Here is a 27,377-nt window from a genome sequence, read left to right on the forward strand (position 1 = left end):
AGTGATAGTGTCCCAGGCAGTGGGAACAGCACGTACAAAATCATCGAGATGAAGGCTTTTGGTGTGTTTGAAGAACTAAGGGAACGCCACTGTGGCTGAATCCCGGGCAGGGAGGAGGGAGGGATTTCTTTGAAAATTAATATTAAAATTTCGGTTTCCTTTCTGGCAGGACAGCATAGTGCAACATCTAGAGTCCGACTGTTTGCGTTCAGGTTCTGACTCTGCCACTCTGTAGCTGCGTGACCTTCGGCAACCTTCTTAACCTCTCTGAGCTTCAATTCCCTTAATGGAAACATGGGCTAATATGGTTATTGTCAGGGTTTAGTGAACTACTGCTATACAGAAAGCTCTTAACACAGTTCCTGGCCTATAGGAAGTAACCAATAAAGTTTAGTTATTATCCAATATTTTATGGCTTATGGCTTTTATTTCCATGTATATAGTTAGTGTAGTAGAATCATTAATGTTCTCTAATAACAATTATTCTTTTGCAGAATGAATTGCTAAGTTCTTTAGGTCTCTGATAAGCAGAGTTTTTTTGGTTTTTTTTTTTTTTTTTTTGCTGTACGCGGGCCTCTCACTGTTGTGGCCTCTCCCGTTGCGGAGCACAGGCTCTGGACGCGCAGGCTCAGCGGCCATGGCTCACGGGCCCAGCCGCTCCGCGGCATGTGGGATCTTCCCGGACCGGGGCACGAACCCGTGTCCCCTGCATCGGCAGGCGGACTCTCAACCACTGCGCCACCAGGGAAGTCCATAAGCAGAGTTTTTTGAAGAAATATTTTCTGTTACTTTAAAACAGGAGTTCTTAACCCATGAAGTACACGGTTGGGCCTCAGAGGATGTTTTGAAACCTGATCCTTATGAAAAGTTGTATGTGTGAAAAGGGCATGTATGTCTGTGGACATCATCATGTCCCAAAGCTGTCTGTTTTGAACTCGGTGTTTTAAAGCCCACTCCAGGCCGGGTCCGCAGTGCTCCGTGACCGTCTGTGGGTTGGAGGTTGCATATTCTTCCTGGGTCCCGAAAGGTACTGGGAATAGCCCATGCCACGTGACTGTGGTTAGGGGCCTGGTGTTCCCAGGAGGGACCCTGCAGGAAAATGACGTCTTTGATCGTGGCACACACATTTGTTTCTACAGACGTCTAATTCTGTGTTAGAATTATCTGGGTAACTGTTATACAGTGTACATTTTTAATAGGCTCTGATTACTAGCCTAAAAGAATTAGTTGAGAAAAGAAATGTGGTTAATGTTTCAAACAAGAGTAAGCACCTAGGCGCAAACTTGTCATCTCTTGTTTTCAACTGTTATCATTTACTGCCTAAATTAACCGTGGTTTTTCTATCTGCCATGTAGGAACCCTCTGCTTTTTTGCAGTAGTGCTTCTCGCCCAGCTATTTCAGCTCAGGGGATAGGAGGGAAGCCTTTCCACCCCTGACGCGTGGGTGCGTAGAGGGTGGTGGCCAGGGTCAAGGCCAGATCATGAGGGGCCAGATCCCGTTGGTCTTGCCATGCACGAACTTACTTGTTCCAGCATCTGGACCGGGCAAGGGTAGGGTTTTGTATGCACCCTACATGTTAGAATATGGGAGCATAGACAGGTTAAGTCACTTACTCTGGTCACACAGCTAATACATAGAAGTTGGGGGATTCATTCCGTTCCAGGGCTGTTTGGCGTTACACTGGAGGGAGGGGATGCCTGCCCTCAGTGGGGGTACAGGGGAGAGCAGGCTTGGAGGGGAAGAGGCAGTATGACAGCTGGCTCATTTTTGGCCAGAGTGAGTTGGAGGCACCTGTTAGACATCCATGTGGAGGGGTCTGGTTGGGTGTTGCCAGGCCAGGGCTGAGGGTTGGTGGGACTCGACGTCACGGAGTGGGTGAAGCTGCATAGTGAGGACGTTTAGGCCAAGACAAGATATGGCGCTGAGGACTTGCCGTCAGATTCTTGCTTAGGGGTCCAACCTCTTTTTCTTTCGACCGTTTTAAATGTGTTTGCGTAGAGCTCCGGGGCCAGTTTTCATAGGGGCGAGCGCTTTGTTCACCTGCTTCTGTGTCCCAGATGGCAGAGAGGGTCCTGTCCACGGTGGTGAGAGTGCATCAGACCAGCAGCCCTGAAGGCAGGGCGTTTGGCCCTTCTCGAAGGCTCTGGTCTCATCACCCTTCCCTTGGTTTATTAACCTGCCCCCTGCATTTTCCATGCATTGTCAAGTCTGCGGTACTCAGAGGCTTCAGCCGGGAAGGCCTGCGAAAGTAGAAGGCGTGCGACCGGCCCCGTCTTGCCCGGGTGTGGCCAGTCCCAGTTGGTGCGCACTTACGAGTGTGGTTCCCCTCTTCCCCTCTAGATGGATTTGAGGACTACGGTCCCTCATGCGATGGCATGAGGGTGACAGCCTTCTTGGACGTTCTGGGCCAGGACAATCTGCCTGCACTTGCTCGCCTGGAAAAGTACACTTTCAGTGGCAACATCTTCAACTGGTAAGCTGTGCCTGGCCTGCGTGCGGTCAAGGGGCCACCGGCGGCCACCTGTCTGTGACAGCCTTGCAGGTGCGTGGTGGAGGTGGATACGGGCTGTTCCCTGGGTGCTGAGAGTCTGCCTGAACAGCACTGCGTCATTAGGGTTTCCCATTATTCTTGTTGCTGTTTTACTGACCACCAGGTAAGCCAGGAAGGAGACGGTGGTGAAATGTAATGGGATTTAAATAATTAGGATTGCTAGCTGGCTTTCCTTCACATGTACGGTGCTCAGAAAAGTAAAACGTGTCCCACAATTGAGAAGCATCGGTCGGTGCGTTGCTCGCCTGTCTTGTGTCTTGACGGCACTGGGCTTCAGGGACCTTTGTGCCACTTGTCCTGCACATTCTGCTGTCACTCCTCATGGTGCTGGCAGGACCCTCCTCTGGGCTCAGCCCACGTCTCTTCCCTTCAGCAGATGACCTTGACTCCTCCTTCAGGAGGAAAGCAGAGACTAAGGCATCCCTTTCAGTTCCCAATCCGCCCAAACCTGCATCTGCCGGCATCTCCCTCCTCCCTCAGAGAAGACGCTCTCTCGTCTCCCGTCTCCCTCCGTCTTCTGTCTCTTCCTTGTCACCCCTTCTACGGGCCCTTTCCTTCCACTTCCACACCCTCTCTCTCTCTGACAGTTCTGTGGACTCTCCCCGGCCCTCCCTGCATCCCTTCCCTGAAGGACAGGTTCTGTTAAGACTGGTTCCTACTCACTGTCTATTCTTACTACTCCTTTAAAAAATTATAGTCTCTGCTTTTACATCTGTTAAATCATAGAAGGTGAGCTCACAGCAAGTGCTACTGAGCGAGCCCAATTATTATCCCAGATCTACAGCTGGGGAAGCGAGGGTGCTGCGAGCGGCGTCTTTTGATGAGCCGCTCTTCACTGAGGCATGTAGTCCACGGTTTAGCAACTTTCTCTTTTAGGGTCTGTGCTTTTCATGTCCTGTGTAAGAGATGTCTGCCTCCCCCAGGCCACTAGCGTATTTTCTTACACTGTCTTCCTGAAGTCTTGTTGTTTCCCGTTCACACTGGGAGCCACAGTCCACCTGGCGTTGCTTTTCTTGTTTGGTGTGATGTGAGGGAGAAGTCAGGTTTCATTTCCCTCCTGTGGTCTCCAGTTAACCCAGGGCCATTCATTGAGAGCGCGTTGATCTCTGCTCCGCATTGCCACCTTTGTCTTCAGTCAGCTGTCCGTTTCTGGACTCTCTAGTCTGCTGCATTGGCTGTGTATCTGTCGTAGCACCAGGACCCCACCATCCTCATTACTGCAACTTTGTCATCCAAGTCTTGGTATCAGAGAGGTTACCTGATACCTTGCTATCCCGCTTTGTTCTCCAAGATTGTCCTGGCTGCCGCTGGCCCTTTGCATTTCCAAGTGTATGTTAATACCCCTTTATCGGTTTCTAGAAAAGAAAACCTACTGGGATTTTCACTGCAGTTGCATTGCATCTATAAATCAATATGTAAAGAATTGATATCCTTACAATATCTAGTTTTCTACTCCTTCAATTTTTTAAGGTTTTCTTCACTTTCCCTGTGTGTGTGTGTGTGTGTGTGTGTATATACACATATATACATATACATGTATAAACATACACATAAATAACTATAAAAGTATAATACGTGGTTTTCTGTTGTAGAGATCTTTTGTATCTTGTTAGATTTAGTTCTAGGTATTTGACCTTTTAGGCTAATGTAAATTGTATCATTTCTTTTTTTTTTTTTTTTTGTGGTATGCGGGCCTCTCACTGTTGTGGCCTCTCCCGTTACGGAGCACAGGCTCTGGACACGCAGTCTCAGCGACCATGGCTCACGGGCCCAGCCGCTCTGCGGCATGTGGGATCTTTCCGGACCGGGGCACGAACCTGTGTCCCCTGCATCGGCAGGTGGACTCTCAACCATTGTGCCACCAGGGAAGCCCTGGCAGGCAGATTCTTAACCACTGCGCCACCACGGAAGTCCCTCTTGAAGGGGTCATTAGTCTTGTAGAATTTTCCACATTCTGGATTTGGTGGTCATTATTCTCATGGTATAATTTCATGTGTTCCTTTGTTCTCTGTATTTTCTGTAAACTGAAAATTAAACTTGGAGACTTGATTAGATTCTGCTTCAATTTTCTTTTAAACAATACTTCATATGTTGTCTTGTGTACTTTTTATTACAAAACATCAGGAGGCAAGATCTGGCCGAGATGTTAGTATTGAGCAGTGGGCGCAGGTGTTCGATTCTTTCACTACAAAATTCCTTACAAACCTTTCTTCTAATGATTTTAATGGTCACAAATAATCACTGCTTAGATCTGTTATTTCATTGTCTGTTGGCAAGTGTCTGTGGAATCTGTAGCACGGCCCCATTTTCCATCCTGTTGTTGGCTCTGGTTGCCTTTTCTCTTTTTTTTCCCTAGATGATTCTAACCAGAGGGTTATCAATTTTATTAGTTATTTTGAAGAATCAAGTTTTGTCTTTGAATTCCTCTGTTATATGTTCATTTTCTAGTTCAGTAATTTTTGCTCTAATCTGTATTATTTTCTTCCCTGGAGTTTTTTTTGGGGGGGGGAATTTAATTGCTCTTCTTTTTCTTACTTCTTGTGAGGAATGCTCAACGTTTTACTTTCTTGGCCTTTCCTTTATAACATCTGCATTTTACATTTTAAGGTTGCTATTAAGTACTATATTAAGTATTATAAATACTTAAATATTATATTAGTTGCATCCTCAAGTTCTGATAGGCAATATTTTCATTACCTTTTAGTATAGAGTATTTTTAACATCCATAATGATTTCTCCTTTGACCGATGAGTTATTTAGAAGTATATTGATTAATTTAGAAATACTTGAAGATTTTTCCGGGATCTTTCTGTTATTTGATGCTTAGTTTAAGGCTTCTGTGGTCAGAGGACACACTTCGTGTTATTTCTCTTCTTTACAAGTCGCTGAGATTTGTTTTACGGCTCAGAAATCTACTCTAACTTGTTGCATGTTTCACGTGCGCTTGAAAAGAACGTGCATCCCAACGTTTTTGGGTAGAGTATCCTATCAATGTCAACTTGGAAAGTTGTTTGAAAACATTATTCAGGTCTTGTCTATTCCTATTTATTTTCTGTCTTCTTGTTCTGTCGATTACTGAGAGAGGAATGTTGGAATCTGTGACTATAATCATGGATTGATCTGTTTTTCTTTCAGTTCTAACAGTTTTCATTTTGTGTGTTTGGAAGCTGTGTTCTTGGGTGTGTACACACTTAGTATTGCCCTGTGTTCTTGAACAAATTGATCTCTTGATCAGTGTGCAATGTCCCTCTTTATCTCTAGTCATACTCCTTTTTCTGAAACTTACTATGTTTAATATTAATATATATACTCCCGCTTTCTCTTGATTAGTGTTTGTATGGTATACTTCTGCCTATACTTTTGTTGTTAACCTTCCTATATCTTATATTTAAAGCCTGGTTATTGTAGAAAGCATATAGTTGGGTCTTGCTTTCTTATCCAGTTTAACAATCTGCCTTTTAATTTGAATGTTTAGCTCATTTACATTTGTTACTATTGATATGGTTCAGTTTAAATCTACTGTCTTGCACTTTGTTTTCTGTTTGTCTCAATTCTTCCTGGTATTTTCCTCTTTTCCTGCCTTTTTAAGAAAAGTCGAATGAGTTTTGCTTTTTTTTTTTTGCGGTACGCGGGCCTCTCACTGTTGTGGCCTCTCCCGTTGCGGAGCACAGGCTCCGGACGCGCAGGCTCAGCGACCATGGCTCACGGGCCCAGCCGCTCCGCGGCACGTGGGATCTTCCCGGACTGGGGCACGAACCCGCGTCCCCTGCATCGGCAGGCGGACTCCCAACCACTGCGCCACCAGGGAAGCCCTCGAATGAGTTTTTTAATAATTCCAATTAATCTCCACTATTGACTTATTAGTTATACCTCTTTTAAAAATTTTTATTGGTTGTTCTAGAGATTATAGTATATTCCTTTAGCTTATTCCAACTGTTCAAATAAAATTACTCCACTCTTCATGCAGTGCAGGATTCAGTATAAGAACCTTACAGCAGTGGACTTCTGTTTCCTCGCCCCCTATTGTCTTCCTACATTTTACCTCTGCACAAGTTACAAACCCTACAATACCTTGTTACTATATTTGCTTCAGATAGTCAACTATCTTTCTAAAGCAACTAAAATGAGAAAAAAAAATATATGTGTGTGTGTGTGTATATATATATATATATATATATATATATACACACACATATATTTTTTTTTGGCGGTACGCGGGCCTTTCCCGTTGCGGAGCACCGGCTCCGGACGCGCAGGCTCAGCGGCCATGGCTCACGGGCCCAGCCGCTCCACGGCATGTGGGATCTTCCCGGACCGGGGCACGAACCTGTGTCCCCTGCATCGGCAGGCGGACTCTCAACCACTGCGCCACCAGGGAAGCCCGTGAAAAATATTTTTTATATTTGCTATCATTTTTACCATTTTTGTGCTTTTTAGTTCTTTTTGTAAACTGTCCATTTCTGTCAGATATCCTTTTGCCTCAAGAACTTCCTTTAACAATTCTTGTTAGCACAAGACCACTGTCAATGATTCTCACAGCTTTCGTTTGTTGGGAGGTTTTTATTTCACTTTAATTAACAGACTTCATTTTTGTGAGCAGTTTTAGGTTTGCAGAAAAACTGAGCAGGAAGCACAGAGAGCCCCTGTGTTACCTGATTGCCCCAGCATGCCCAGCTCTTCCAGTGACCTGCAGCACGTGAATCAGACTTATTTTCAAGTCCTCGTCTGACTGTTCCCACGTCGGCGGCCGATGACCTCACCCCTCCACGTCTCCCTACCCAACACCTGCTCATCCGCACGCTCGTCTCCCTGCCTCGTTCCTCCACGTCCTTCTTCTCCGTCTTTAGAATCGTATCACTGTTGGTCATCATCGATTTTCCTGCCTCCTTACAGGCCTCGACTGTGAGCTCCTTCAGAGCGGGACCTGGAACTTGCTGGTCTCTGCACCCCCGGCTTCCTGCCCCTAGTCCAGAGCCAGTGGGGCTAAACTCATGATCATAACTGCACGAGTGGGTGAGGGAAAGAAGGGACAGAGACACCAAGGGTTCCTTCCGTGGTGACATTTCCAGGGAACATTGCCATGTGAAATCAAGCCATCCTCTTTCTTTATGTTTAAAAAAAATTCGCAGAAATAATACATGCTCTTTGAAATTTAGCAGTTTCAGGAGTTAAATAGTGAGAGTCTCCCTCCCTTCCGCACTATAATCTTAGATAGTACCCATGAGCCGTTCAGTGTATATATCCTTCCACACGTTTCCTAAATGAGTGTACGTATATATGAGTGTGTTTATATGTACATGTATTGCACACATATGCAAAAACCTAATTTTGTTAAGAAATGGGTTCATACTGTATGTAAAATTCTTCCTCTTGTTCTTTCATTTCATGTATCATGGGCAGCTTTCTAACTCAGTGCATTTCTATAGGTACCTTTAAAAATGGTTGTATGGTATGCCAGTGTATAGCTACATCATAATTTATTTTAGCTTCCCTCTTTTGATAGACATTTTGATTGCAATTCTTTGCTTATATCGTAATATGGTTGATGGCTGATGCACTAGAGGACTCATCGTGTGCCAGGTGCCATGCTCTGAGCTGCCCGTGCACGATCTCACGATCTCATTTAAGCTTCCTCACACTTTCCTGAGGTGCACAGTTGTCCACTGTTCTTTCATGTCATTAGCACAGCTGACAGAAGTATCGACTCTGATGCTTCTGGACTCTGCTCATCCGCTGTGACCTCGCCAGGTCATTCCAACATGAAGCAGCCGAAGTGTTGGTGCCAAAGCCCCGATCTGTTTGCGTCTTTAGCTCTCGCGCTCTGCGTTCACAGCGGTGGATGTGCCCCTGCTTCAGGGCCCTCTCTTACCCCTCTCCTTGCTCTCCTTAAGAGGGCAGGCCTCCTGCGACCACTTGAGGCTGCATGCAGTTCTGTCTATTCGTTCTATGGCCCTACAAGCAGATTGGGGATCTTAGTTGCTTGATTTCCCCCGGGAGGCTGCCATGAATGTGGTCCAGTGAACTGTAATCAGGGACTTCATAGTGTCTGTTCCGGCTTCCCCAAACCTCCTGGCTGCCAGACCTCGACCTTTCATCCCAGGGGTGGTATAAGTCTCTCCACGGGCAGGCTCGAGCTGATGGATTTCTTCCCGTAGTACGCTGGGCCAAAAGATGCCTCTTTGAATTCCACATTTCTAGTCATCTTTTTCTGAAAAGCAAGGTGGGTTTTTGACCTCAGCTCTTCTCCCGATGCTTGGCCAGAAATGACACAGAGACGTGTATTATTTCTAGATTGTCAGGTACCCAGAGGAGCAGACAGAGGCAGACAGAGGCTCCTTTCCATTTGCTCCAAGACACCCATCAGGAACGCCAGTCCCTCTTTGCGGGCACACCAAGGCCTCCAGGCCACCGTTAGCCACTGTTGATCCCATTGACTTTTCCCCTCATCAGTGTCTTTGAAACAAACACCTTTATCAAGGCATACTTTTCATGCAGTAAAATCCACCCACTTAGAGCGTCCAGTGAGGTGAATTTGGGGTAAATGCATGCACTCATGCAGTCATCTCCATGGTCGAGTTTGAACATTTCCATCAGCCCCTCGTTTCCTTGTTTGCCTCTTTGCAGTCAGTCTCCCCCTCTCTCACCACCGCTGGCCCAGGCAACTACTGATCTGTTTTTTGATGCTAAGGTTTTGCCTTTTTAAGAATTTCCTGTAAATGGAATCATGTGGTATGTAGTCCTTTCTGCTGGCTTCTTTGACTTAGCAAAATGCGTTTGGAATTCCTCCCTGTTGTTACCAGCAGTTCTCTCCTTTTTGTTGCTGAGTCATAGTCCATCGTATGGGTATTCTGTGTTTTGTGTGTGCATTCCCCAATTGACAGATGTTGAGATGTTTTCCATCTTGTGACTATTATGAATGATGCTAATATGAACCTTTGTGTACAAGTCTTTGTGTGGACATACGTTTTTATTTCATTTGGGTACATACCTAAGAGGGAGTTGCTGCGTTGCATGACAAGCGTACACTTAACTTTTTGAGAAGCTGTCCAATTGTTTTCCGAGTAGCAGTTGTGCTACTTTGCATTCCCACGAGCAGAATCTGTGAATTCCTGTTGCTCCATGTCTTTATCAGCACTAGGTATTGTTATTATAATTTTCGTTCTTCTAGTGGGGGTCGTGTTACCCCATTGTGGCTTTTTTTGGTCTTTGTGTTTTGTTTTGTCTTTGAACCTTATTTTGAAGTAACTTCAGATTTACAGAATTGCTGTAAAGATGGTACAGAGAGTTCCTTTATGCCTTTTGCCCAGCATCCTTTAATGCAGTGGTTCTCAACCAGGGGTGATTTGGCCCCAGTGGACACTTGGCAATATATAGAGACATTTTTGATTGTCACATCATGGGGAGGGGGCAGCCAGGGGGCTGCTACTGACACCTAGAGGGTAGAGGCCATTCGAGATTGAGATGGCCATCGGATGTCCCTTTGGACCTTTTCCTTCTGCATTTTGTATTGGTCACTTAATTCCCTCCCGCTGTTATGGGATCTCTTTTCCAAGTCTATCTAGGCCTGAAGAATCAGTCAGAAAAGGAGAAAAAGGTGTTCTTTTGTGCAGGTGGACAGTTTCCACCTCCAGTGACTGCCAGACTGGAGGATGTGGGTCCTCGTCTTATAGGATGTTGACCACCTTTGCATGTTGCTTGACCGTGTCTTCTCCCTCTGGACGGAGGTGGCTGACTTTCCTTTCCCCCATGATTGTATTACCTGCTCGTAGCACATGCCGGAATTAGCGCACATAACTGTATGGATCCTTTCTCGCTTCCACAGTCAGATTATTGCCAGAGGGCTGCTTGATATCTTCCGGGACTTCAGTAACAATGAAGAAGACTTCATAACGGTAATGGAGATCGTGGTCAGATTGTCAGAAGATGCAGGTTTGTACAAGGATTGTATACTTTTATTTTATTTATTTATTTATTTATTTCTACGCGGGCCTCTCACTGCTGTGGCCTCTCCTGTTGCGGAGCACAGGCTCCAGACGCGCAGGCTCTGTGGCCATGGTGCACGGGCCCAGCCGCTCCGCGGCATGTGGGATCTTCCCGGACCAGGGCACGAACCTGCGTCCCCTGCATCAGCAGGCGGGCTCTCAAACACTGCGCCACCAGGGAAGCCCGCTTATATTTTTAAGTTGTACATTTCCAAGAAATTGTATATAAGCTGTGATAGCTGATTGGCTTGCTTTAGATTTTGATCATTTTAACCGAAAATAGAAAAATAAACCCTTCCATATAGCTCCCATATTAGTTTAAAATATTCATATGAGCATGACACAACGCTTTTAAAAAGGCTCGAGTGGATGTTTTGAGCCCTTAAATGGATTCTCTTTGTAAGTGAGTCACCGTTTACGGTGCTGAAGCAATTATATACTCGTGTGAAATTTAATGTGGTGTATTGGAGCTAGAGCCGCTCTTTCGTTTAATGCTTTGCCTTAGAAACAATTGGGGTGCGTGGATTGTGGGGGAGTGCATTTATGAAAGAATTATTTGTAACGTATACTTTCTGGCTGGAATTTGAATAAGCACAGCCCATAGGTCTCGCATATATGCCGTTAGTTGTAATGGGTTTTGGACGCTGGCCCGGCATGCAGATGTCTTGCCCCCTCCTTGATTTATATATGGCTTGTTATAATAGAGTTGTCATTCTCTCTTCTTTTTATGATTTTGTATTGCTGTATAGCTTATCAGCTTTTTATGTTTTTGTATTGCCGTATAGCTTATAAGCTTTTTAAGCTTGTCTGTAGCATAAATACTCTAAATGGGAAATGATTTTTTAACCTGCATTTGTCTAATTTCCTTGATGAAGTATTTTAGTAAGAAAAGCTAGAAACTATCAATATATACTATATAAGATGCTTGGCTTATTCTTATATAATTCTTTGTCTCATTTTTTTATTGCTGCAGAGCCCACAGTGCGGGCTGAGCTGCTGGAACAGATTCCTCCTATTGCCATTTTTCTACAAGAAAACAGGTCTGATTTTCCAGTGGTGCTCTCTGAACATCTCATACCCATCGTGGTGCGGTGCCTCGCAGATCCAAACAACCAGGTGTGAAAAATTATAACCTTAAGGTCTTTGTAGCAAATTCTCTTTCGTCTTATTTTCGCTGATATTCATAATTCAGAAAACAGCTTCTTAGAGTTAAGTGACTCAAGAATGAAAGGTCCCTTTGTGCCCAGTTTCTTTAATCACATAGGAAGGTAGATGGCACGCATTCTTATTATCATATTTCTTTTTTTCCCCCACTTTTTACTATGTAAATTTTCAAACGCACCTAGCCGTGGCGAGAGTATTAAAATGAATGCCCGTGTACTCTCCACCCAGCTCCAACTCTCATTAACACTTGACCAGTCGTTTTTCATTTATCTTACCCAGATAAATCCAACCCAGATAAAAGCATTTCCCAGACATTTCAACTGTAAATGCTTTAGTATTCCTCCCTAAGAAATACAGACACTTAAAAAATCCCCATAGCGACAGTACCATTATCACAAGTATAAAAACTATCAGTAGGTCCTTAATATCATCTAACATCTAGTGACTGTTCAAATTTTCCCAGTTTTGTCATAAATCTGCTTTTTGCAGATAGTCTGTTCAAATCAGAATACGCACAAGGTCTACACATTGCATTCGATTGATGTGTCTTTTAAATCCCCTTTAATTTGTAACAGTTCTTCCTCCGCTGCTGTGTATTTGTTGAGGAAACTAGGTCATTAGTCCTATAGGTTTTTCCACATTTGTGATCCGGCTGATTGCATTTCCAGTGTTGTTTGAGATGTTCCTCTTTTCCCAGCATTTCCTCCAAACTGGTGAAGCCTAGAGGCTCAGTCAGACTCAGATTTTTGTATCGTATAGTGAGAACACTTTTTAGGTGTTGCTGTGTTTTCCTGCTGCATCAAATCAGGAAGCACAAAAGCAGTGTCGTCACCGGATTAGGTTTTGTCAGCCTTATCTGTTTATGACAGAGTTCCTCATCAATCTGTGATCAACCATTAGTTATCATCACCTAGATCTGGGATTTTGTTAGAGGTTGCAAAATTGTGATGCTCTAATTCCGTCCTTCTTTTATTTTCTATTTTTTGTTGATGTATAGTTGGTTTACAATGTTGTGTTAGTTTCAGGTATACAGCAAAGTGATTCAGTTATACATACATATGTATATATATTCTTTTTTTTTTTTTGCGCGGTACGCAGGCCTCTCACTGCTGTGGCCTCTCCCGTTGCGGAGCACAGGCTCTGGACGTGCAGGCTCAGCGGCCATGGCTCACGGGCCCAGCCGCTCGCGGCATGTGGGATCTTCCCGGAACCGGGGCACGAACCCGTGTCCCCTGCATCAGCAGGCGGACTGTCAACCACTGCGCCACCAGGGAAGCCCCATATGTATATATATTCTTTTTCAGATTCTTTTTTCTTATAGGTCATTATAAAATGCTGAGTGTATTTCCCTGTGCTATATAGTAGGACCTTGTTGGTTATCTTTTTTATATATAGTAGTGTGTATCTGTTATCAACATCATTCCTTCTTTTTTTTAATAAATTTATTTATTTATTTATTTTTGGCTGTGTTGGGTCTTCGTTGCTGCCCGCAGGCTTTCCCTAGTTGCAGTGAGCGGGGGCTACTCTTTGCTGTGATGCGTGGGCTTCTCGTTGTGGTGGCTTCTTTTGTTGCGGAGCACAGGCTCTAAGCATGTGGGCTTCAGTAGTTGTGGCACGCGGGTTTAGTAGTTGTGGCTCACGGGCTCTGAGCACAGGCTCAGTAGTTGTGGGCTTAGTTGCTCCAGAGCATGTGGGATCTTCCCAGACCAGGGCTCGAACCTGCGTCCCCTGCATTGGCAGGTGGATTCTTAACCATTGTGCCACCAGGGAATCCCTCATCATTCCTTCTTAATTTAATAGCTGGAATTCTTCCATAAAGAACTTCCCCCTCAGCTATTTGGTAACTCTGAAAAACTGTCTATGGGAGACAGGTTAAATGATTTACTTTTCCCCTTTATTTACCAGTTTCTAGAAGAATCAGTCGGTATCCTAATAATCTACAAGGTTACCAATTAGGTTTTAAAATTTTATGTTGAGTACTATTATGAACTCCTGAATTTTAACATATTAGATATGTTTTAAGCCACTGTAGTTTTTATTCTTTTTAATAATCAAATTGTCCTAGTTTTGACCAGAGGTAACCCTTCAAGTTGGCTCCTGAATTTTCTTGATGTGATCCAGTAGACTTTGCTAGCTCACTTTACCTGGAATCAGCTATTTCTCCAAGGAGCCCTGGTTCCTTTATGAGGGAAATAATAATAAGAAACGAGAACGTGGGTACCAGAGATGCTCATCGCTACAAGAGTGGTCATGGCTTCTAGTGACAGAGCAATTTATTTTCTTAAAAAAATAAAAATTCCTCATGAGTTTATATTGATATTTCCAACTCAAATTTAAGATTATAGGGCTTTTACTTACTTGATTTTTTTTTACTTGATTTTTATATTTGTATCTTTTTATTTGTTTGTTTTTTACACAGTATAAATCTTCCTCCTTCATGGTATTAATGTGTGTGTGTGTGATGTGTATGTGTGTGTATCTAAAATAAAAATACCAGTAGTATTACTAACAACCTGGTAGGATTACTGAATATAGTTTAAGATTTCTTTGCAGTTCTTTTTGCTTTTAGGCTATCTCCCAGTAGAGATGCACAGTCATATTAATATTACTGTATTTTAAAGTCACTTGCATTAACCCTTCTTTTTGTGGTTAAGCTGCCATCCTGATACACAGTTAGGCTCATTTGTTTTCATTTATTTTTTATTTTTAAGAATTGCTTTAGCTTTTACGTTTTGATCTAATTTAGACTTGTAATTATTTAAAATGTTTTTACATGATTCTAAAGTCAAAACTGTAAAAGAAAGTACATTTAGAGAAATCTGATTTCTACTCCTGTCTCCCTCCCCGTTCTCTCTCTCCCCTATGGATGTTCATTTTTATTAGCTTTTGGTTTGTTCTTGCCTTCAAAAAATACACACGCACAAATAACTCTAAGCAAATACATGTATGTCCTTGTATCCTGTACCGCCTTGTTCCGCTCTCAGGTGTGAGGTGGCATACTGTCCCTGGTGCTCTCTCCCTTGCTTTTCCCATTGTCTTGGTGTCCCGGAGATTAGCCCATGACAGGCGAGGGAAGGCCTCCTCGTTACTTTTCCCAGCATCAGAGCACTCCACTGTACTTTATCCGTAGACCTTAGGTCATGTCTACCCTTTGCCACATTAAAATTGTTGCAACAAATAACCTTGTGTCATTTCTGTTTCTGTCAGTTGATTCTGGGGATGGATTTCCACTAATTTTTTTATGATATGCCAAGTTTTTGTTATTGTCATTGCCAAGAAAGTCTACAGTTTTGACTTGTATTTTTCCCTTGATCCAAGCATTCTTAAAAGACCAGATGCTCACTTTTGACTATCAGACAGTGTGATGGGATTAAGGATGTTTTTTTAAAAATTTTTTGTGGTACGCGGGCCTCTCACTGTTGTGGCCTCTCCCGTTGCGGAGCACAGGCTCCGGATGCGCAGGCTCAGTGGCCATGGATCATGGGCCCAGCCGCTCCGCAGCATGTGGGATCCTCCCGGACCGGGGCACGAACCCGCGTCCCCTGCATCGGCAGGCGGACTCTCAACCACTGCGCCACCAGGGAAGCCCAAGGATGGTTTTAAATAAGGAAAGAAGTCATCCTGCCTCCACTGTCCTGTCATCAGTGTTTTGATTATTTTCGCATTTTCTTCTGCGGGCGCTTACATGTTTTCCTACGTAGGTCTAATCATAATGCGATGCAGTTTCCTCCAGCCATTCATTTGTTCAGACAGCTTCTGAGTGCGCATCACGAGCTGAGCGTGGCGCTTCTTGCTGGGGATGAAGAGATGAGTAGGTTGGATTTTTCTACCCTAGGAAGCTCGTCTGTGTGTCATAGATGTTGTACATCTTCATAATCTTCATATTTTTAATTTTTTTGAATGCTCAGCTTCCTTTCAGCTTTCTTGTCCTGTAGATGCAGTGAGCTTCACAAAAGGTGCAGTTTTACTTTTCTGTTGGCTTTTCTCTTTCCTTTGGATACATTCTTAAAAATGAAGTTATACTGGGTTGGGGGACTGACACGTCCTTGGCCTCTGTCATGTATCACTGTCTTACATTCGACTCCAGAGGAGGGAGGCAGGAGCCGTGGTTTTGGTCCCAGGTTCTCGCGTGGTTCCTGACACTCAGCCTGTGTTTGCTGAGGAGTCGTGTCCGTGGTGCAGAGCCGGCTCTCCCCGCTGTCGGCCTGTGCTGTTCACGCACCTCCACTGCCCGCCTCCGCCCTGCTGTACCTTGGTCGCTCCTTTCCTGGGGTCTCCAGAGCTGCCTCCTCTGAAGTCCCGAAGATGTCGTCCACTCTCTCACCATTGACTTCCCACCGCCCTGAGCCCACCTGCCCTGGAGACCTCTGGCTCCCCGACCCACTCTGTGCCCTGCTGTTACTTCCTGTTCTTCCTCAGCTGCTCCCTCTCTCATCCTGCCCTTTAGGCCGTCTCCACCATCACGCTCCATTTCTTTCCCTTGGACCGCGCTTCCGCCCTCCTGGCCCTGCCGCCCGCAGCCCACCGGCCCCCTCCATCCTGGGTTCCCATCTTGGTAGGGGAGTCGCATCGTGCACTGACTGGGGCCATTGCAAATTTATGGGTTCCAGTCGCCGCTGGGCTTGCGGTGCTGCCTGGCAGTCCTGTTACTTGTCCCTCATCAGCTGCTTTTCACATTATCCTTGGCAGCTCTCATCAAGCCTCTTCACCTCACCCTGCCTTGCGCCTAGCCGGTGACCTTGCATTTTACTTCCCAGAGAAAACAGAGGCCTTCAGTCTTCATCCCCTCTCTCAATGAATGGACCCGCCATCCACTTTCTTCAGTTCCCCAGAGCCACAACCTGGGAACCACCCAGATCCTTCCTTCTCTCACCTCCTACAGCTGGTTAGACCCAAGTCTCCTTTGTTTCCGTAACAAACACATAACCTCTTGAGACACCCCCTCCGCCCTTCCTGTCGTCTTTAAACACAGGAATATGATGAAGTCGCATCTTAGTGAACAGTATTCAGACTCTTTAGCGCCCTCAGGCACAGCCCAGCCTCCTCCATGGGCCTCCTGTCCCCATCCCTCCGTGGACACCACAGGCGTCCGCCCCGCCCCTTCCTTCCGTTCCTGCCGGTCTCCCTGCTCCTTCCCAATGCCTCTCTCCTCCCATCGGTCCCCACCTCCCTCTGACAGATGCCGACCGTGTGGGCGGCTCGCAGTGCCTGAAGGTCCCCGATGAGTTACGATTTGTAATTGGGCCAAGACGAAGATTTCGCTGCCTGAGGCAGTGGGTGTGCCAGGCCCCATCCAGCACCTGCATTTCGGGGCAGGCTGTCTTTCTCTGTTCATCATCAGGTACTTTTCATGACCGTTGAACATGCGGTGACTCCTGTGAGGTGTAAAATTCACAGAATTGGGCACGACAGCAGTGTTGTCACCACGACTGCCTCGATTGCTAACAGCTGCGATTTCTTGAGCTCTCGCTGTGTGACGTACCACGCTCTTGTTTCCTCTTCCTAACCATCTCGGGAAGAATGGGCATGCTGGTGAGTTCATCCTTGTTTCAGAGGTGAGGAAGCCGAGGTGCAGAGAAGTGTGGCTGTGTGTGTTGGGAGCCCGGGCTCATGAGGCTCATCTGGTGGATGTTTTGGGATTGCCCAGGTCTACTGGACATTGTAACCAATAGTTTCTCTCCCATTCTAGACTCTGAGCCCCTGACACTAGGACCTGGGTCTTCTTTATTTATCTCTGTGACCTAGCAAAGGGTCTGGTGGCTGGTAGGTATTTGGAACTGCACTGGCTGTAAACTCTCCCTTTGGTAACATAGCTGTCCTGGGCTCCTTGCCTTCTGTCTCAGGGGAACGGCCGTCCAACCTCCTTCTCCAGTTTGATGTCTTCCTTCCCCTCTTTGGTCCCATCTCTTGTTCATAGCTTGCTTATTTTCCAGTCTCTTGCTTTTCTCTTTCAGTTATAATCATGCCTAAGTCTCCCTCATCTTTGTGTCCCCTGGCCTTGACCCTGAGCACACCATCACTCCTTTTCCAAGTGTCTGCACTGTGGCCTTGACCCTCTGTGGGCTCCCATTCAGGGGTCAGCTCGTTGTACTGCAGCTGGTGGTCCCGAAGCCAGTGAGAGGTATCTTGCCATGGACTCAACTAATCTCATTGTGGAATCTGATGTTTTGGTTTTTTTCAAAAATAGTCTTAATTTTTAGAATTTCATAGACTATTTTAATCACATGGGAGGGTTATATCATAAACACCCATATCCCTAACCGCCTATATTTGAGAAATGTTAACATTTTGCAGTTTTGCTTCAAACCTTTTTATTTTTATTTATAGGTTGCAGGTATGGTGAAAACTGCACTGGGTCCCTCCTCCATCCCATTCTCCCTTCTCCCTTTTCTGTAGGAACCTGCCACCCTGGCTTGGTGTGTCCCTTCCATGCCGGGTTTTATAGTCACACCGCCTGTGTAAGTGGCCCTGAATAAGAGAGTGTCTTGTTTCGGGTGCTTTTAAAACCTTACATAAATGACATCAGGCTGTATTTTCCTTTCTGCCACCTACTTTTATTCCCCCCGTTTTTAAGATCTATCCCCGTTGATCCAGAGAGCTCCTGGTCACTCATTTGAACTATTTTATGGTGTTGCATTTCTATTTTTTTCACCATTTATTTGTCCAGTGACTTCCTTTTTCCTTTGTTTGATCCTTTTGCCCCACTTGCCACTGTTAACTGCTTTTGCGGTTTTGAAGAAACCTTTCTTGGACGCCCATTCAGCAGTTAAGGTCGCCCCATCCCGATATGCCCCAGACACTGTCCTTTATGTATATGAGGTCGTTTCAGCCCCACAGCCACCTGTGAGATAGGCACTATCATTGCCCACTTCTACAGGTGCAGAGATGGAGGCTCAAAGAGGCTGATCCCCTGCCCAGGAGGCCCCACTGGTCATCATCGCACAGCACAGGGCAGGCACGGCATTCGCGCCACTGCAGTGTCACCTGTTGGGCTCGGAAGTGTCCCCCAGCCTTTCCCTCCCTGCCTGCGTCTTCCCCAGTCTCCATCGCCAGCCCTGGTCCTCGCCCGCCCTTCAGGCTGTTGTCTGGTCTTCTTCTCTCATGGTGCCGGGTCTCATCTGCTCCCCTGGGCCTGGGGAGGTCCCTGTGCGTGCGAACGCCAGGATGCCGCGTCTCAGCCAGGCCTCCGGAGTTGGTGCGTCGCTGACCTCCTCCCCCAAAGCCCAGTGGCTGGCTCTCCCTTGACGTCTGCTGCATCAGATCCGCAGAGTTCAACTTCTCCAGCACCCAAACCTGTTCTCTCTACCTTCAGCCTTATTTTCTCTGTTTTATTTACTGGTGCCTGGAGGCAAAGATCCCGAGTCACCTTTGATTTTCTGTGACCACATGCGTGCAGGGACCCCCCCGCTCTGTCCCCTGCCCCCAAGCCCATGCCTGGTCACAGCCGGAAGCGTCGCTGCACAGGAGCCCCTTGCCTGCTCTCAGCAGTTAGAAGCCTGCGAGGTTTCTAAACTGTCACCCTCACTGAGGCCAAGACGATCTTGCCACTCCTCTGCTTTTCCACCCTGGGGCTCCCACGGTGCCGGAGTAGCCGCCAGAAGTCTTAGTGGGACCTGGAAGCCTTTCCCGCTCCAACCTCGCTGGCCCCTCAGGCTCGCACTCCGCCATCCACCCGCCGCCCCCATGCGGTCACCCGGGACTTCTCCCCAGAGTTCATCTTTCTGCTCATGAGCACGCTGTCCTCTCCCCTTTTCCTGCTTGCGGTGTTAGTCTCCTGGGGCTGCCAGAACAAAGTACCACCAACTGGGTGGCTTAGAACAACACCACCTCTTCAGAAACTTCTGCTGCCAGGCCTCCGGGGTTCCAGCCTCCCGGGCTCGCCTCTTTATGACCAGGTCCTGTCCTATCACCTGCGGCTCTGCCTGCACGTTTCTGGGCCCCGTTGCCATTCCCCTGCCTTCCCATCACTGTGATGAGCTGCCAGTCTCATTACTTCCTCCACAGATTGGAATTTCCTGTGCTTTCACTTCCCCAAAACGTCCTCTCTCTAGCCTCTTAGGAGCCCTGGAGCTCTGGTGGTCGCTCACCGGGTGCAGACGGTGAGGGGCAGGCAGCTCCCCAGCCTTCCGTCTCTGGCCCCGGGAGCCTCTGTGCGCGTGTCCCGCTTCGCAGAGCAGGTCCTCCCCGCCAGGGCTCTACAGAGTGTCGGGAGGACAGCGCCGTGTTTTCCCATCCCCTGCATGCATGGTACCCACTCTCCAAGTTCACTCTCTGCAGTGGGAAGACAGACAGCAATGTATCATCATACAGGAAAAATGCGTGTGTGTGTGTGTGTGTGTGTGTGTGTGTGTGTGTGTGTGTGTAGAAATCTGGGGTAGGCGTTGTGAAGGCAAAGTGCAAGCCTGGTTATGCCGTCAGAGTGTAGATGGGGAACCCGACCCGAGTGGGAAACGGGATGTGTGGCTTGAGCGCAGAGGAACAGTCGGTGCCGTTGGTGGCCTCATCTAAGGCCTGGGGGAGGAAGTGACCGAAGGCCCAGAAGATCCGTGTGGTGGGGCGGGCGGGGGCGGGGGAAGGAGGCAGGGGCCGGCCTGGCACTCACCGTAGGGAGTTTGGTCTTTGATCCTGAAAGCACTTTGGCTCATTCTGTGTTTCACCTTTTGCCTCTTCCAGGTTAGAAAATCAAGTCAGGAGGTGCTGTTGATTCTTCTGGAACAAGATCTAATTTTCCAGCACGATATTGAAAACAAAGTGTGTCCAATCCTGCTGGCGCTCTCTGCCCCTGACGGCGAGGATGAGTACAAAGCAGAAGCCGTGAGTGTAAGTCCCTTGGGGGGTGACAGCCCCGAGCCTCGGCGGACCGTCCCATAACTTGACGTGTGCGGGACTCGAAGCGTCACGTGCGTTCAGTGCTGATCAGCACTGTTCCCATAAACAAGGCAGCGGGTGGTGTGGCCTCCATCAGAGAAAGTTCTGAGTTCAGATCCAAGCTTGTCGTGGAAGTGATTATCCTAATATCCAATTGTTTCCGGAAGGCAACGCTTGGGAAATCAGAGTGATTCGGGCAGAGGTGAGGCAGCTGGCATGGACTCCTGCTGGGCAAGATGCTGAGATTTATTAGGTAAACCTTGAGCCAGCTTGGGTCATGGATCCTGTTTCCCAAAGTAAGGAACCGAGTGCGGTATGGGAGCTGCTTTTAGGTGGTACTTGGACAATTAAAAAAAAAAAAATGAATGGACATGTGTGTCCGTTTTATAAATTAAGATGAGACTAAACTAGGTATGTCAGCAAATAAGAGAGAGTCTATCTGAAGAATGTGGCCATCATGTTTACAGCAGTTTGGGAGATGCTGTGTTCAAGTCTCTGTGCTCTTGTCAGTTAAAGGTATACGATGAAAGAAAGAGTGTAAGTACTGAATGTCTTCTACTTTTAGTAGTTAACTTTGTGGTATCCTTGGGTTTGTAGGATGCTGTGCCCATTATGAAGTGATTATGCAAGCAAGGACTTCCTACTTGCTTCTGGAGCCCTTGTTCACAAACTAGCTGTTGACGAGCCAGTGCTGGCCTTTACGTGCCGCCCTTAGACTAAGACCCAGCTTGTCCTCAGGCTTCTCCTTCGTGGGTCAGGGAAGGTCATCCAAGGCTACCTTGTGTTCCGTAGCTGCCACTCCCTCCCCAGGGACCGGGGCAGGGGTTGCTGCACCGGCTGGCCCTTTGTGTTGGCATCACAAAACTAAACAGCTCCAGGAATGTTCCAGCATTTTAGGAAAATACATAAGGATTTACAAAATCTTAAGCCTCAATTGTGAGTACAATAAGATATGGTTGTTTTCTTGGTTGAGAAAGAATGATGTTCGAAAAAGGAATTCTTTTTCAAAGTGGAAACATACACCATGGAGCTAAAAATTTGTAATACAGCATCAGACCATTGGGTCATTATTCTTCATTTATGTAAAAGTTGTCCTCACCTATGAGTTAAAGGTCTGGCTTTTTTAACTAATTTAATTTTTTGCATATTCCATATGTTTATAAGATGAATCAGGCTGAAGAATAATTGATTATTAAAATTCAAATTCTCCAGGGTTCTTTGATAAATTTCAAGTTTCCCTGTAAGAAATTAAATTCATTTTGCAGGATGAACCTGGATAATGTCATTTAGTTGGGATGCTTGGCAGCCGAGCGGTAAACTTTGCCAACTAGATCTTCTTTTTCATTTGAAAGTTGGTTAGGCTAGTTTCCAAAGCTACAACTGACAACCAAATATCTTACCCCTAAAGACTGCCAAATACCATGACAAATAATTTTAAAGGCGTTTTTGCATGATTTTTATTTCGTTTTGTTTCCAACCACTCCATTCTTGTCAGCAATATTCTTCTTTTCTTTTGGTGAAGATATTTGGAAAATATAACAAGTCTTCAAAAAGCTCTCTTCACATTTCACTTGCAGAACAAATTAGTTCACATAAACTGCACTTTTTATTCAAAGCGGATTGCCGATTTCATTACTTGAAATGTGCAAGCTTTTAAACGTGGCTGCAAAGAACGGAAATGGTCTTGAACCCTCCCCAGGTAGAGGCACATCTGCGTTTCAGGGCACTTCTGGAAGATTGCCACTTCTCCTCCCTTAGGGCCCCAAGGGAAGCAGGATTTGGGGCTCCTTGCCTGGCCCGTGTGTGCTTGGGTCAGACCCAGAAGCTGTTCTGTCTTCCCTTATTTCCTGGAGGTCAAGGAGTCTTGGAGGGGGTCTCACTCCTTGGGCCCCCACAGTCCTGGAGTACAGAGGGTGCTGTTCTCTTTTCAGCTAGGAAATGACAGTACGATAGGGAGTGGATTTCACTCTTCAAGGGACGGAGACCACGTGTGGGATTGGCAGAGCTCCCCTAGGAGGATAGCGCTCTCTCATTTAGCTGGTCTGAGTGACACCCCAAACACGTGGCTACCAACATGTATGTGTGAGGAGGTGACAGGTGAGAAAAGAAGCAAATTGCACTGCTCCGATGCCCTTGTATTTCGGGCTTTCTTTGCAGCCATATGGTGTGAATGTTGCTACGTCCATATGTCCATAAGCACACACTCTCGGAACAGTGCCGTTTTGAAGGAATTGCTTCTTGCTCCGAGGAAACGGCGTGCCTCTATTGACAAAACATGCATCTATTCGTTAGCCTTTGTATTCCCTTTGGAAGTTACAATCAGTCGATTCTGATGCCAGCAACCCTAGTGTATACGTGATTGAGAGAATCGGAGCTGGCCAGCTGGACACGTCCTGGGCATTTTAAGATTGACTTGTGCAGTGCAGGTTATATGTATTAGGTGTTGGTGTCTTATGTCCTGGTTTCTCAGATAAATGCGGTTTGTTCTGTGAAGTCTGTCTAATATGCCAGGTGACATTAGCGACTCCCTCCTTCACCCATCCCGGAGGCTTGGTTCATATGTCTTCTGTCATTTAGCAATCGAACTGCGAACTTCATTTGTTTGTTTATTTCTCCTTCAAAATAGTGCGCTTCTTAAACAACAGGTGTCTTTCTGCCCTCGGCACCCAGCACAGTGCCAGGCCCAGAGTCAGTACTAAATAAATGTTAGTTGTTGAATGAATCAATTGGTAAAACGTGGAAGCGCTGTATCCTGTAATTATATCTAGACAGCATAAACAGGCCACCGGAGACCAATTATAATTCCTCTCGCTCACAGGAAGGCCATTAGCATTCTGAGATTATAACTAATTGTCAGAAGCCTATTTTTCTCTCACAACACGTTTTCACATTAAGGCTTCCTCATGTTTTGTTGTCTTCCTGGTTTTGAGCTCATTTTTATTTGTGCATTTATTTAAAAAGAATGTTGTGGTTGTGTGCCACAAAGAATAGTTGGCCCCCAGCAACCGAGTGAAGATCGTCATTGCATACAAGTGGTTCCCAGGGCCACGGGAATGTCATTTCTTGGCGCTCGGAGTGCTGACTTTTTAACGATTCTGGATTTGTTGCACACGGGTAGTAATAAGGTCGTGTGGGCGTGGCAGATGGAGAGGGTGGATAGAGATGCCGGGCCCTGCTTAGTTGTCCGTCACCCTGGATATGAAGCCTCGTGGCCCATTTATGTGGCTGTCACTCTATGCAGCTCTGCCGAGCATCAGATCAGAAATACGTGTCTTCTAAATTCGGAAGACACAGCCTTTCCCTCATTTGTGTTGTGGGGATAGCTTCCTCTTCCCCCACCCCAGTTGGTTCTCTTTTCCCTCTTGTCTGCAGATTCCAAGTAGAATAGTGGGTGAACTGCTAACCAGGAGCTTGCTCTGCTGTTTAAAAAAAAAAAAAAAAAGGCAGTGCTGTGCAGTGGGCAGAGCAGACATGAGGGATGGGAAGTCCTTCCTTCTTTCCTTTTTCTTTTTTTGGGGGGGGATGGGAGAGTTCTTTAAACATTTTGGGGGGTAATTTTTCATTCTGTCTTAATTTCAAACTTGTGGAAAAGTTGCAGGAGTGAACTCCTGTACATACTTTATCTCACTTCTCCAGTGGTTTATACTTAGGTCTGTTTGTTTAATCACATCCTCTCTCTTTACACATCTGCACACACACACAGATATATACATACACATATGTGTGTATATTTTCTGAGCCATTTGAGAGTAAGTTGGAGACATTGTGCCCCTTTACTCCTAAATACTTCAGTGCATATTTCCTTTTTAAGAACAAGGAAATTCTCTCCTAAACAACCATAGTACACTGATCAAAATCAGGAATTTTAACCCTGATACAATACTAATATCCCATCCATGGTCATGTTCAAATATTGTCGTTTGTCCAGGATCACACATTGGACTGAATTGTCGCATCTCCTCTGTCTCCTTGAACCTGGGGCAGATCTTGAGTCTTTCTCTGAATTTTGTTAACATTAACATGTTGGAAGAGGACAGGCCAGTGCTTTGGTGGAACGTCTCCCAATTTAGGTTTGTCCTGTGTTTCCTCGTGACTAGATTCAGGCTCTGCATTTCTGGCGGGATGCCCTGGGAGGAATGTTGTATCCTTATGTGTCACGTTAGGAGGCCCAGGACTTCAGTTCGTCCTGAGATTGATGATGTTAACTCTGGTGACTTAGAGGTGTCTGCCAAGTTTCTCTGCACCGCTTTTCCCCTCTGGACATAATAAGGGGAGTTACTTTGCAGCTACACAAGTTTGCTGTCCATCAAACGTTCACCCACTAGTGTTAGCATCCACTGATGATTCCAGCTGTCGCTCTACTGTGAAGAGCGTTCCCTTCTGCATTATTTGCTGACATTTTGTTGAGATTTTCACATCTATATTCAAGTGGACTATTGTAAGCAATTTTCTTTTCCTGTTATGTTTTTGTCAGCTTTTAGAATCGGGGTTATTCTGGCTTCAGAAAATGAGTTGGGAAGTATTCCCTGCTCTTCTATTTTCTGAAAGATTTTTTTTAAGATTGGTGTTATTTTGCCCTTAAATATTTGTTAGAATTCACCAGTAAAACCTCTGGTTCTAGGGTTTTCTTTGTGAGATGGTTTTTGATAACAGATTCAACACAGATATGGGCTATTCAGGCTTGTTATTTCATCTGTGTTATTAGGTAAGCTGTATATTTTAGGGAATTTATTAATTTCATCTAAGTTGTTAATTTATCAAGTTTTTGGGATAAAGTTGCTTACAATATTCCCTTACCTCTTTTTTTGTTTTGTTTTGTTTTGTTTTTTTGCGGTACGCGGGCCTCTCACTGTTGCGGCCTCTCCCGCCGCGGAGCACGGGCTCCGGACGCGCAGGCCCAGCGACCACGGCCCACGGGCCCAGCCACTCCATGGCACGTGGGATCCTCCCGGACCGGGGCACGAACCTGCGACCCCTGCATCGGCAGGCGGACTCTCAACCACTGCGCCACCAGCGAAGCCCCTCCCTTACCTCTTAATGCCTGGAAGATCTGTAGTTTTATCCCTTTCATTTATGATACTGGTAATTTCTACTGTTTATTATTTCCTTCCTTCTACTTACTTGAGTTCAATTTGCTTGTAGTTTTCCAGTTTCTTAAGGAGGAAGCTTAATATTTTTCAGCCTACCTTCTTGTCTACTTTAAGGGTTTAAAGCTACACATTTAATGTTTATATATTTGTGATGTATTGACTCTTTTACTAAGAAGTGACTTTCTTTATCACTGGTAGTAATCTGTATCTTGTAGTCCACTGTGATATTACTGTAACCACTCCAGCATTCTTATGTTTACTGCCCATCATGGTATATTTGTTTACATCTCTTTACTCAAAACCTTGTATGTCTTTACATTTAAAATCCTCCTGCTTTCATCAGCATAGAGTTTGGTCTTCCTTTTATAGCCAATCTGATAGTTTCTGCCTTTTAATTGGAGTGTTTATTCCATTTATGTTTAATGTAATTATTGATATATTTGAATTTAATTCTGCCGTTTTGTTGTTTTCCATTTGTGTCATTTGTTCTTCTGTTATTTCCTGCCTTTTCTCGGGCTAATTGGATATTTTTGTATACTGCACTTTAATTTCTCTATTGAGGATTTTCAAAAATGTGGGACCCTGCAACATCGTAGCTCCCTTCACCCTCTCCTCCTCTGTGCTGTGGTTGTCATATACATTATGACATGTACATCACATGATGATCCTGGTAATGTGGTATTATGATTTTAGATTTGAACAATTCTATCTTTGGGAGAAAGTAAGAAAAGGGAAAAAATGCATAGCCCTTTATACCCGTATTTTTACCATTTTTGGTGCTCTTGCTTCCTTTCCTAGGTCTGAGTTTCCATCTGGTATCATTTCCCTGCAGCCTGAAGAACTTCCTTTAATACTTTTTTTGAATTTGGTTGGCTGCTGATGAAATCTCCCAGTTTTAATCGGAAAATGTCTTTATTCTGCCTTCTTTTTTTTTTTTTTTTTGCGGTACGCGGGCCTCTCACTGCTGTGGCCTCTCCGATTGCGGAGCACAGGCTCCAGACGCGCAGGCCCAGCGGCCATGGCTCACGGGCCCAGCCGCCCCGCGGCACGCGGGATCCTCCCAGACCGGGGCACGAACCCATGTCCCCCGCATCGGCAGGCGGACTCCCAACCACTGCGCCACCAGGGAAGCCCCTGCCTTCATTTTTGAATGATCGTTTTACTGGATATAGAATTGAGGTTTGTTTTCGTTTTTCCTTGCAGCACTTTAAAGATATCACCCTGTTGTTTCCTGGGGAAGTCAGCTGTCATTCACATCGTACTCCTGTGGAGAAAATATCCTATTTGGGCAGTGTTTGGCTATTGTTCCTTTAGGTGCTTTTTCTCTCTTTCTCCTTTCAGTCCGGGCCTTATAAAGTTGGGACCCTTGATATTGTCCCAACAATAGGTCTTTGAGGTTCTGTTTTTGTTTGTTTGTTTTGTTTATTTAAGTAATTTTTGTCTCTGATGTTCAGATTTAGTGATCTTCATTGATTTGTTTTTAAGTTTGGTGACTCTTTCTGTCATCTCCAATCTATTAGCCCTTTCCATTAAATTTTTTATTTCAGTTATTGTCGTTTTCAGCTCTAGAGTTTCCATTTTGACCTTTAAAAAAATATATTTATTTATTTATGGCTATGTTGGGTCTTAGTTGCAGCACGCAGGATCTTTCATTGTGGCAGGTGGGATCTTTTGTTGTGGTGTGCGGATTCTCTAGTTGTGGCGCACGGGTTCCAGAGCGC

At 45.7% G+C, this 27,377-nt stretch overlaps 1 protein-coding gene across 1 annotated transcript in view; it reads left to right on the forward strand.

The window, feature by feature from the left end:
- Positions 1-27,377, forward strand: part of LOC132504722 (putative serine/threonine-protein phosphatase 4 regulatory subunit 1-like) — a 66,019-nt gene that overhangs the window by 16,359 nt on the left and 22,283 nt on the right. Inside the window, exons 3-6 of the mRNA XM_060122286.1 lie at positions 2,342-2,474; positions 10,375-10,481; positions 11,508-11,650; positions 20,372-20,518. Of these exons, the coding sequence (XP_059978269.1) occupies positions 2,342-2,474; positions 10,375-10,481; positions 11,508-11,650; positions 20,372-20,518 (530 nt within the window). The remainder of the gene's footprint in view (positions 1-2,341; positions 2,475-10,374; positions 10,482-11,507; positions 11,651-20,371; positions 20,519-27,377) is intronic.

Source organism: Lagenorhynchus albirostris, chromosome 15, assembly GCF_949774975.1.
Source record: "Lagenorhynchus albirostris chromosome 15, mLagAlb1.1, whole genome shotgun sequence".
Taxonomy (NCBI): Eukaryota; Metazoa; Chordata; class Mammalia; order Artiodactyla; family Delphinidae; genus Lagenorhynchus; species Lagenorhynchus albirostris.